This window comes from Gavialis gangeticus, unplaced genomic scaffold (assembly GCF_001723915.1).
Source record: "Gavialis gangeticus isolate Ggan-Ray unplaced genomic scaffold, GavGan_comp1, whole genome shotgun sequence".
NCBI lineage: Eukaryota > Metazoa > Chordata > Crocodylia > Gavialidae > Gavialis > Gavialis gangeticus.
Window position 1 is genome coordinate 124,291,507 of NW_017729022.1, and position 11,751 is coordinate 124,303,257.

The 11,751-nt window shown below is 44.4% G+C and overlaps 1 protein-coding gene across 1 annotated transcript in view; it reads right to left on the reverse strand.

Annotated features, from left to right (window-relative positions):
• The window catches only part of LOC109296640 (bifunctional protein GlmU-like), a 79,079-nt gene extending 67,662 nt beyond the window's left edge, over window positions 1-11,417 (reverse strand). Inside the window, exon 1 of the mRNA XM_019516124.1 lies at window positions 11,310-11,417. Coding sequence (XP_019371669.1) covers window positions 11,310-11,312 — 3 coding nt within the window. The 5' untranslated portion in view covers window positions 11,313-11,417. The remainder of the gene's footprint in view (window positions 1-11,309) is intronic.
• Between the last annotated feature and the right edge of the window lie 334 nt (window positions 11,418-11,751).

An 11,751-nucleotide genomic window follows, 5' to 3' on the forward strand; every position in this document is an offset into this window, starting at 1 on the left:
CCCTCTTGGCTTTAGCCCCTTTTACTCTGGCTGCATGCTTCCAGTCTTGGCCCACTAACTTGGACCCAGTTCCCAGCCTCCTCTGTATTTCTGATCTCTGGGCCCCTTGTCCCTATCTTGCACCTTGTCCCAGGCCCCCCGTGTCCCTGATCCAGGGTGAGGCTGCCCTTGGCTTTGCCCTGTCCTTCTCTCTGTTCCTCCCAGCCCCCCTGGCACCCACGACCCAGGCTAAGGCTGTTTTCGGCTCTGCCCATCCCTTCCTGGTGTCCCTGGCCCAAGGCAAGACTGCTTCAACTCTGCCTAGCCCCTCCCAGGCACCTCTGACCCAGGGAAAGGCTACTCCCAGTTCACCTCAGACCCCTGGCATTCCTGATCCAGGGCAAGGCTATGCTGGTGCCCTTACAGCAGCCCTGTGGCTCACACTTCTACCCTGCATAGGGTTCAATCACATGCCTCTCAGGGACCCCTGTGGCCTCCACTTCACCCCTTATAGCCACACCAGTCTACTGGGATAAAGTTTAAACCACAGTGCAAACATAAGCCACTGTTTCCCAACTAAAAGCCTATCCAGCTCTGGGTTGTTTCTTCACTCAGGCCATCAGCTCCCCTTACTTCCCTCTTGACAGCTCCCTCTAGTCCATCTGCTGCACACACCCCTTTCAGGAGCACCTCTCCCTTTAGGATGCAGGGTCAGAGTGCCTATGCTGGCTCAGGCCTTAGATTTATAAGCCTGGAAGCCACACCTTTCTAGCATGTGCCATCACCAGCTCTGCACACAGGTTTTTCCTGTTAATTAAGGGCCAGCCTGCATTCTTGCAGTTTGAGCCCCACACAGCTAGCAAAGCGTTCTGCATCCTCTTAAAGGGGCATGAGTCCCCTGGCTCCATATTTCAGTCCCCTCTTCTCTCCTTCCATTCTACTGGGAGTAACGGGTTTGAGTCCCTTGTTACATGTATCAATTGCCCATGTTCCTACCACTACTCTACACAAAGCTTATAGGGTAATGGAACCCCTGACAAGCTGTATCTTACCTGCTTTGGGAAGATTTTATCTCCGCTTGCAAAGCCAAATTGTGGAACAAGAACTCTTCAGCTGTTTCTTTTTCTTGACAACTTTCCAAAAGCAGAAACTGAACACTTGTGTCCACATCACATTAAGGCAAATTATGAGGAAAGGTTGTGGGACCTGAACCTGTTCAGCCTTCAAAAGAGAAGGCTGAGGGGGGATCTTGTGGCCTGTTATAAACTGGTTACGGGGGGATCAGCAGGCGCTGGGGGAGTCCCTGTTCCCCCGAGTGCTGCAAGGAGTGACCAGGAACAATGGTCACAAGCTGGCGGAGGGAAGGTTTAAGTTGGACATCAGGAGGGGCTACTTCACAGTCAGGGCGGCTAGGGTCTGGAACCAGCTTCCAAGTGAGGTGGTGCAGGCTCCCACCCTGGGGGTTTTTAAGAGGAGGTTGGATGACCACCTTACTGGGGTCGTTTGACCCCGGTGCTCTTTCCTGCCATGGCAGGGGGTCAGACTAGATGATCTGCTCAGGTCCCTTCCGACCCTAGAAACTATGAAACTATGAGTCCAGAAGTGAGATAAATGATTAGATAGAAGGGCTGGAATCTATGCTCTAACTTTACAGCTCCTTTTCTGTCCTTGCTCAACTCTCTTAATTTTAGAGTCCTTCTAATGTCAAGGTAAGTGAGGTTGATTATGCTAATAATCCTCTCAATTTGGAGGAAGGGAAAAATCCAGCTCCATGTGGTACATTTGTCTTGCCTTAAAAACTGTTTGGAATATAGTAAGACAGAAACCATGAAACTGGAATTGTAAGTTTGTCAGCTTTATGGGGTGAAAAACAGAGATGTCTAAGGATGAAGAGCCCATGAGTTGAAGAGTTTTCTGACTAAATTTACTTTCTCTATAGTCCATGACATAGTTTATTGCAGTACATTCATACACAAAACCACGTGTGAAAGTCAGCAGGCCAAATACTGAGTCTCGGGTGGAAAATACGTAACCAAAAAATACAGAGGTACAGAAATGGTTCATAATGCAAAAAAGGAAAATATGAGAACCTTTATTCAGAGGGAGAGACCTGGAAAGATGGAAGTCTCACACTGTAAATTCACATTGTGAAACATGTCTTTATGGAATAAAATCAATGAAGAGGTCTGACTGCAAACATGTCTGGTGTTGAGCATCCCCAGCTTTCTTGATAGTCAGCTGTACGGAAAATTGTACCTCTCAGGATTTATTCCTATTACATGCTGTATTACTAAATTGTTTAAGTATAAAAATGTGCTTAAGTCAGCAGAGCACTTAAATAAGGCCTTCACTTTTAAACAGGGTTCTTAAGTCCAAATGATCTCAAATGGATACTAATGCACACATAAATGCATTGCTAACTCCAGGACCTGTTGAATGCAAATCACTAAATAAAACTAACACCACAATTTTCTATCTGCTTCCTAAGGGTTTTCTAGACTGTACACAACCCAGGCTGCTCAACTAGGTTGGCAAACTAATTCACAGATTTGGATTACCTGCTGTTACCTTGCTTCTTTTGGAAGACAGAGATACAGTTAAACTCCTTCAGTCAAGGGATATTTAGATAGAACTTTATTTTTCAATAGATTCTTACTTTGCTTCATATCCTTTTGAGGGGGACTCTATGCACCTGTCTTGTGTGAAATAGGGCGTTTTACTTTTTTGTGATCTTGAGCTGATGTGTTGATTTATTTAGAGTTTAAAAACAGCAAGTGGCTCCTATCTGAACTCTCCATACAACACTGACAAATTATAAACTTCATGTCATTTCTGTCAGAGGCTTACAAAAGGAGACATTTGGATCATACTTCTAAACAACGTGTGACTAGAGAAATCTTCCTGTAATACTCTAGCCTAGCTCCAAGGTCCTACTGTAGTCTGATAACTACAGGACTGAACCACGGATCAGAGAATTTGATTTTTCTCCCCAGCTTTGCTACTAACCCTGTAGACATTCCTAGGTAAGTCTGTTTCTCTGCTTCACCCTGGGTGACGTAGAGTCTTGACACTCTTTGCAACAGGCTGTCTACGTGTTCATACAGGGCTTGGAACTGGGCCCAGGCTGCCATTCAGGCCTCTAGGTTCTAGTACAATTCCAGTAAATGTGATCTGTTCTCCAAGAGGCACTCATATTTTAAAGACTCACATCATTTTAACACAGATACAACTAGAATGGCTAAATTTCAACATGACACAATGAAAACATACACTGTAAAACAGATTAAATTTGTGTTGGAAGTAGTTTTAAAAGAAAAAAAAGTTTGATCTTTAGCTTTAGAGGAGGCATGTGAAAATAGCCAACATATTAACGCCTATCCTGTGAGTTGCCCTTTTTTGCTTGCTACAGATTCTGAGTTCTGTACATAACTAGTACAGTACCAGTTATTCTTGTTGTTCCAGAACAAGTAGCCCATTTCTCCACTGTCATAAGCTGCCTGTTTCCTGAAGCCATCATAAATGAACCAAGAGTTTCCAGCTGCTAAGTTCCCAGCTGAAGTGAAGATATACTTTACACTTAGACCATACTAAATCTGTGGAATATTAAGGAGTGCTAAAGTTAGGATGTGCTGTGAGTATTCACATAGTAAGGGTTACTACTGTTTTTTGCTTGCACAACTCTGACTTGCACTGCAGGGCTGGTGGGGACATGGGTGGCTAGAAACCAGGACGCCTGGACTGCATCTCTGGTGGGGGAGGAGGGGCTGGGAATGATGTATCTTGGGATGCTGGAGGACTTCAAATTGCTCTATCTTGGGAAGTTACCCTAATATGAGGTAGGTAGCATGCCTCAGAGTTAACCCTTGCCTGAAGAGGCATAACTTTGAGACACTCAGAAGGCACTTAGCATAAATTAATGAGCTTTAACATGTGGATGCTTATGTTTTAAGTGCTCTTAGTATGGTCTAAATGGCATGTGTCTTCACCCAATACAGTGTCTCTGCCTGTAGCAATACATGCCGCTTCAAGATTCTTTCCTACCTTTTTACTTTCTGCAAGGTGAACCCAGCTGACTCTTTTGGAAATCTAAATATGAAGTTTCTACTTGTGAAGAATTCCTTTTTTTAGGCCCACTAATTGTTCTAATTTCTTCACTAAGGGCATGATCCAAAGCCCCACCAAGGGTAATGGGAAGACCACATAGTGATTAATCAGACCTTGGGCAGTACAATCTCATGTAGCTTGATAACAGGTTTATCTACATTGTTCTCCATTGATGGCAGAGAACTAAGCTGAGGTCCTCAACTTTAGTTATCTTCTGCTAGGCACTTTGGTACCATTTAAAAACATTTTATGTCCCTCTGTTGTTTTTTTAATGGGATGATAAACACTGAGGAAGGGGTGATAAACACTTTTATCAATTTCCACCCCCCACCCCATGCTGGTCAAAAGGGCAGGGAACCCCTCCTTAATCAAAAAATCCTGCTGGGGCCTGGCCATGCCACCCCTCAGCTCAGCCCTGTGGAAGGGAAGGGAGGGCTGCTCTAGTGCCCCCTGGCTTCTAGCCTGAGCCACTGCAGATATGTGGCTGCATGTTTAGGATGCCTGTACAAAGTGATTTAACCTAGCCAGATTAGACTAACCTGCAAAGATTGAATCAATTCAGTCTCAGGCTTTTTGGATGTCTGCCCCTAGCCCTAGAGACTTTAGGAAGGGTACTATGATACCCAAAAGCTTGTCTTCATCTATCCCAACCAGGCAGTTGGTCCAATAAAAGATAATATCCACAATAATTCTTGCTTCTCTTTGTAAGATTTTTATCATAACACTATAATTGCACATTTAAAACTTCCTAATTACACAACATCTGAGAAGTATTTGTCGGGCGTTAACAGGAAGAAAACATCAGTCCTCCCTAGATGAATTGGTTAATGTCTGCATGCTGTTCCAAACATATAGATCAGCTTGACAGGAGGTATAAATCACCATAGTCCTATTACAAGCAGTGGGGCTGATTTGTACATGCTGAGGATCTGGTCCATAAGGTACCATATAAATACTAAGCAATGTTATTCCTGGTGGGGCTGAGGATGTCACAAAGAAAGGAGTGCCTTTCCTCCAAACCTCCTCACTTCACACAGAGACTGCATAGTTTATACAGTAATCTGGCCCCTACCCAATTTTGCCTCTTTAATAGAAATACAATATGCATTCTCCCTTTATGCTATTTACTCAAGACTACAGATGTTGACATAACAAAGAGCTAAAGAGAGAAAAAACAAAAAGAAAATAGTACTGCAGCTCAGACACTAAAGGCTCTATTCTTCTGCAAAGAGCTACTGACTTCCACACCCAGCCCAGCAATTCATTTCAAAATCATCTGGGCTGTTGAAGCCTGGTTTCCTCCCTTACAGCTGAATGGGCCTATGGAGTGAAGCACGGAATATAAGCAAGCATCATCTTTGCTATTTGTCTCTCTGCTGCACTGGACTATTATATGTCCACAGCAAAAATATACCCAGTTGTTTGAAATCAAGTACTCAGATGTCTTAGCTAACACAGAAAGCCTTTGCCTCTTGTGTACCTGTCACTATTGGGTATCACTGTGGATGAAAAGGGGGCTTTGTTTATCAACATTATTAATACAGTTGAAGGAAAAAGGTAGGGTCCTGTCCCGTCCCCCCCCCCCCCCAAACAATGTTAATGCAATTCTTTTTCCAAAATCTTAAATGATAAAAAACAATTCAGCTATTCAGGAAGTTGGGTGAAAAACAACAGAAAAATTCATCCATACATATATATAATATAGACAACTGTAAAACATAGAATTAACTGGTTTGAGAAAAATGGAAGGACTTTGTGTGCACGTGTAGAAAAATGGCATGCCTGCAATGCCTGTGTTTGTCATGGAGGCCTTTGGGAGACAGCATTCCCTTTTTTCCTCTTGTCTTTGTTTCACTAAAACTCATTATCGTCTGGAACTAAGTCTTTCAGGAAATGCTTGGCATACCTACTTCTCAAATTTGGTGAATGTATTCTCAGGTATCTGTGGTGACTTGCTAGTTGAGTGGCAGATCCATTCCAAAATCCAGCCCACCACATAACTTGGCAGCAGGGAGAAGCAGTGGCAGTGGCTGCATCCTAGTATTGGTCCAACCAAGACCCAAGCTGGACCATTCCCGCCTGCCACTGCAAAATGTTGCTGTTCTACTATACCAATGGCTCATTAGGCAATGGTACATTGCTCTCTCTGGTCCCAGATTCAGGGAGTGCCTTTTAAGAAAACATTTGAGTGCTTTACTGATAGGCATGGAGTTTTACATGCACCTCCTCCATTCCTCAATATTGCCCTCTGTGGTTGGTGGCCAAAACTTGCTTGTAGCACAAAAGACCATGCTACCTCTGTTTCCTTCACTTACCATAAGGTGACTCAAACTCAACCCCTTAGCAAGTATTAGAATTCATGGGGAAATGTTTGGAAAAAGAAAAAAAAATCAACAGATGCAAGCAAGGAAGACTCCTAATGACCTCTGTATGATACACATGGGAGTATCAGTTTCTCTTGCAGATCCACAAGCCTTTTACCCTTCAGGTTTGAAAGACTGGGATCATGTAATACAGCACCTGCAAGAGTGAAGAACGGGAATCTGGGATCCAAGCCCCTTCAGCCCTATGTGCTTTTTAATAACTTTGTAAAACAGTCACTAAAACAGAGAGAAACTCCACACCAGAAAGGCCCTGCATATACATTAATAGTGAAGCAATTATAGCAAGATGCTCACTCCAGCTCTAGTTTTTTGATGCCAGGTAAAAGGTCTAGAGCATCATCAAGGTACCATATAAGCTCCACAACCAATCATGGGAAGATTCCAGTGGAGCAGACACAGCAGAAGCCAAAAATAATGCTGCTGTCCAAGGACCCTTTCCCAAAAATAAGGCAAAGACAACATTGCCAGAACCAGGGTTGAGAGAAGCAGGGCTGTATTTGGGGCAGGGCTGCAGCCCTAGGGCGTGCCATCATTTAGGCCCCATAGCTGTCTAAATTAGGCGAAAGGGAGCCAACGAGTATGGGACTGGAACAGGCCCTTTTGTCCAAATATGATTAAGCCTGGTAAAGAATCTCACCCCTGGGTGTAGCAAGCATGACTCCGCAGATCTCCATGCTGTTTGGGCTGCCCAGGGTGGTGGTGAATTTGGCCACCTGGCATGGAATAAGCTTTTAAAATAAATATACAATTTTCAGAGAATGCTAAACATATTTACTTCTGATCCAAGGCCTGTTTTCCAGAAAGCATCTGTTCTACAAAAATCAAGAGTGAAGGTTTTGGTAATGAAAGCTCTAACAGATCCTATGTGTACTATAATGCATGCAGTCTGCAAAGTCAGTCTCATACACTGAAGGGACAGGGGAGATGGGAGAGGTATTCTGCCAGCAGCAGCTTGCACTCATCTGAAGGGAGAGAGTAACAGCTTTCTTGCAGGAGATGAAAACATGTGATGGGACCCATTTAGCAACAGAGGCATCAAAATCAACATTTTTAATAGTGACCAGGGATTTTAGCTGCAATTTTCTGGTGCCCAAAAAGAGCTATCTGAAAAAGATTTTCAGGTGACTGGTGCTGAACATGTTCTGACTCAGCCCATTTAGGGAACCCAGGTGTCATTGGCTCTTTCTGAAAATCTTAGCCCGGGTTCTGCTGAACTGATAAAAGCACTCTGCACATTAGCAAGGCTCATCTTTCACAATATGCAGTTCCAGAGACGGATTGTTTTGCCTTTAGTGCAGTCTGTCAGCATTGCACTAGAGTGATTTAAGTCATGTTCCTGCAATTCTGTGTAAAAAGCTGCCTGTTCAGCCCAGAAACTTACTGACCTCAGTGAGACTTTTCACAGGCACAAGGGTCTCTTGATACATTCAAATGAAGAACTGGGGCCTCGTATCACAAACCAGCAACCCCCAAAATAGCATACCCAATTGAAATAGAATTTGTTCCTTATTTTGTAAATGGTTCTCCCTTCCCCTCACCTCAAGGGACTAAAGTTTAGATCTGTAACACAAATGGTGGGAAAAGATGATATTAAGTGTTTGGAACCCTTCCCAGAAACTCAACCAAGCAGAGCAGTTATTTAGTTCAGAGGCTTTGTCTCCCCTAACAGGAGACACCTGGTGGTCACAATGCAGAAAGACATCTGACTTTCTTCAACCCCATGTCAGGAGGCAAGTAGACCAGGAATTTAAAGAATTGTGGTGGTAAGCCATGATGTATATTTTGGCAGCAATGGCACGAGAATGGAGCATAGGAACACTCCTATTTACTATATAAATAATTATTTTCCCAATTATTTGTGTGGGTCACTATTTCCTGGTTTGAAAAATACGACAGAACTTATATAAAACCTGTTGGGACCCAACTCTGCAAAGACCCCAAGATGAACATGGGCCGACAATGTGAGCTCATGGTCAGTAGGGCTAACCATACTTTCTCGTGCATCCACAGATGCATCACAAGCAGGGCCAAGGAGGTGATCCTCCCCCTCTACGCGACACTGGTCAGGCCACAGCTGGAGTACTGCTTCCAGTTCTGGGCGCCGCACTTCAGGAGGGATGTGCACAGCATTGAGAGGGTCCAGAGGAGGGCCACCTGCATGATCCGGGGACAGCAGAGCAGACCCTACGAAGAGAGGCTACGGGACCTTAACCTGTTCAGCCTTTGCAAGAGAAGGCTGAGGGGAGACCTGGTGGCCATCTATAAACTCACTAGGGGGGAACAGCAGGGTTTGGGAGAGACCTTGTTCCCCCTAGTGCCCCCCAGGGTAACAAGGAATAATGGCCACAAGTTGTTGGAGAGTAGGTTTAGACTAGACATCTGAAGGCACTACTTCATAGTCAGGGTAGCTAGGATCTGGAGCCAACTTCCAAAGGAAGTGGTGCTGGCTCCTACCCTGGGGGTCTTTAAGAGGAGTTTTGACGTCTACCTGGCTAGGGTCATTTGAACCAGGTTTTATCTCCTGCCCAGGGCAGGGGGTTGGACTCGAAGATCTACAGGGGCTCTTCCAGCCCTACATCTATGACTCTATGACTCATGCACATGCTTTACTTTAAGTCCAAGAGTGATAAAATGCACATGGATAACTGTTGAAGACCTGGCCTTACCTTGTGAATCTCATAGAGCCATACAGTGAGTGGTAAGAAAAGGGCAGCCACAAAGGATACAAGAACACTAGCACTACAAATAGATAACAGCCAAAGCCAGCAGCTGCATAGCCCAGTCTGGGGCACTGCTGCACACAGGCCAGTTAGTTATGCTGCAAAGAAGAGCTCATTCACCTGTCCACAGCGTCACACTAACATGGGTAAACTGCTTTGAGAGCTAATGCTCCCTGCCCAGGGGCATGCCCTGAGGCCAAAAAAAATAAATAAATCTGACAATATGACTCAATTCATTTATACACACAGCTGTCTCATTCTGACTGGAGCTGATAACTTAGATAGTTTGGGAGCCGCAATGATTTGGGAAGAAAAGAAACAGCAAAGTGCCCAATATTTGGCTGGAATGGTTTAGACCTGGAAGGTCCTCCCCTTGGGTAAGGGGATTAGGTGACCTCTTGAGGCCCCCTCCAGCCCTGTTTCTCTATGATCATAAATGGTCATTGCAAGATAATGAAGGCCTTCACTGTTCTTGCAACACAATCCCCATGGATGAACCCCTAACAGTCATAAGCTTCCTGATGGGACTGGGGTTCTTTTACAGGGCAGAGTTTCTTGGTGCAGCACAAGATAGGTCTGAGATTATTTTCCTTTGAAAACAGACACGAGCAGTGAAGGAGCCATATATTAACACCTCTAAGCACACGATACTAATATAGCTTTGATGAGAAACAGAATACTATAGCACGGCATTTTGCCTATGCAGATTAATGAGTGCGACAATGTATGTGGAATCATTGTGTAATTCCCTCCATTGCACAGTAAATTCTGCTTCATTCTTAGCAGCAGTAGCTTTGGGAGCTATTGAGACACTGAATATATGGCAGCTGTATTGACTAAAGATTGGCACTCATGTCAGACCAGTTTGTACCCAGTCAAGTTAATAAACATTAAGAGCTGTATTACCAAATGCTACTCCTTGAAAGGAGAACTGGGCTTTGAGGGACAAATCTTGGAAATGTTGTTCAGGACTTCATCAGAACCAAGGTTTGGCTCTAAACCCAGACATGAACATCTTTGGACTGTGCTCGTTACAGTATCTAGATCTGACATTGTGACATCCAACACTGTGTTCTGACATCAGAATACAACACTTAAGTTCCCACTTCCTAGCAAATGGGATAGCATCTCACCATTGCCCAGTAGGTCACATTTTAGTGATATGGTACCTGTCACTGATGTCCAAATAATATCTAAAAGTGCTGTAAAGGGAGTGTTTTGCCTTATCTCTATGCAGAGAGCTAATTTGTTAAAAGACTGAGAAGCTGATTGCATTCTTTCATCCAGGTAGGCACAAAAGAAATAGGAACTGGAAGAGGCCTTCTAGGTCACCAGCTCCAGGCCCTGCCACAGCAGGCAGCCCTGTCATATAGGTCCAGTATACATTTATCAAGCTCAGACTTGAGACCAGTTACATTTCTCATCCTTCACCCACTCCTATAAAAGGAAACTTGTTCCAGAACCTTGCTCATCTACTGGTCAAATGATACAGGGGGTACTTCTTCATCATTTAAAAGCCTAAGCATTGGGTTAAAAACTAGGTTGTCAGAAAGCAGGTGCCCAGCCTAACAAGCTCAGCTACAAAGAGAGAAAAGTACTTGCTACTCAGCTTAGGGCTCAGTACTGGCCAATCTCTCAGACCAGCCACAAAATCCTCAGAACTCTCAGTAGCATAGCAACTTTAAAGGCCATAAATCCTACACATTACCACCATGAAAGAAATGTGTAACAGAACAGAATGGAAAGAAGAGGATGGGTGCGTTACTAGTGCTAGCTTTTGCAACAGGATTTGTGTAGACAAACCCCTACCCCAAGTCCCCACAGGGACCAAAGCAGAGGCCCTTTAAGGACTGAGGCATGCCACAGCAAAGGTAGCTAGGGAGCCCCAGTCTTGTCCAGAGACACTCACAAAAAGGGAGAAATATTGAGCCAAACACTCATGTACTCTCTGGCCCTGTTACACTGCTTTGACCAGGACAAGAAAAAAAAATGAGTGTACAATGCATTTACATGAGCAGTGTGAAATGCAAATGAGAGCTAGCTTCCTCATTATCCAAGCTAATAAAATTCCTGCTGGAGGCAATAAAGATGGCTTCAGAGCAGGCGAGGCAGTTTAACTCACCATGGTGAACTTTCTTGAGCCCCCCACCAATGCCGGTCTGTTCCCTGCACTCCCACCAGGAGCTGGAACTTTGTGCTGGGCTTCCGGGCTTAAATCTCTCTGTGCAAAAGTCACAGGCAAAGCACGTGCTTTGCTCCTGGCAAGAGGCCAGGAAAGGGAGAGAGACTGAAGCAACTGCACAGTGGCAACAGTAGGAAATAGCTAACACAGAGATCTACCTGTATCCCACTGCTTTTTGTACATGAGTCCCCAAAGTGTACTAGCAAAATAGTGAACAAGACTAACCACTCATTATACCTCCAATAGACCCAGATGCCAGCTTATTGCAGTGCCACTGTGTACTAGGATACAAATCAGGCCCCTGCATTCTCCTGGATCCACACAGTTTTTAATCCCCAGTCCTCAAATCCTAACTCCCAAGTAATGAACAACTACAAATGCT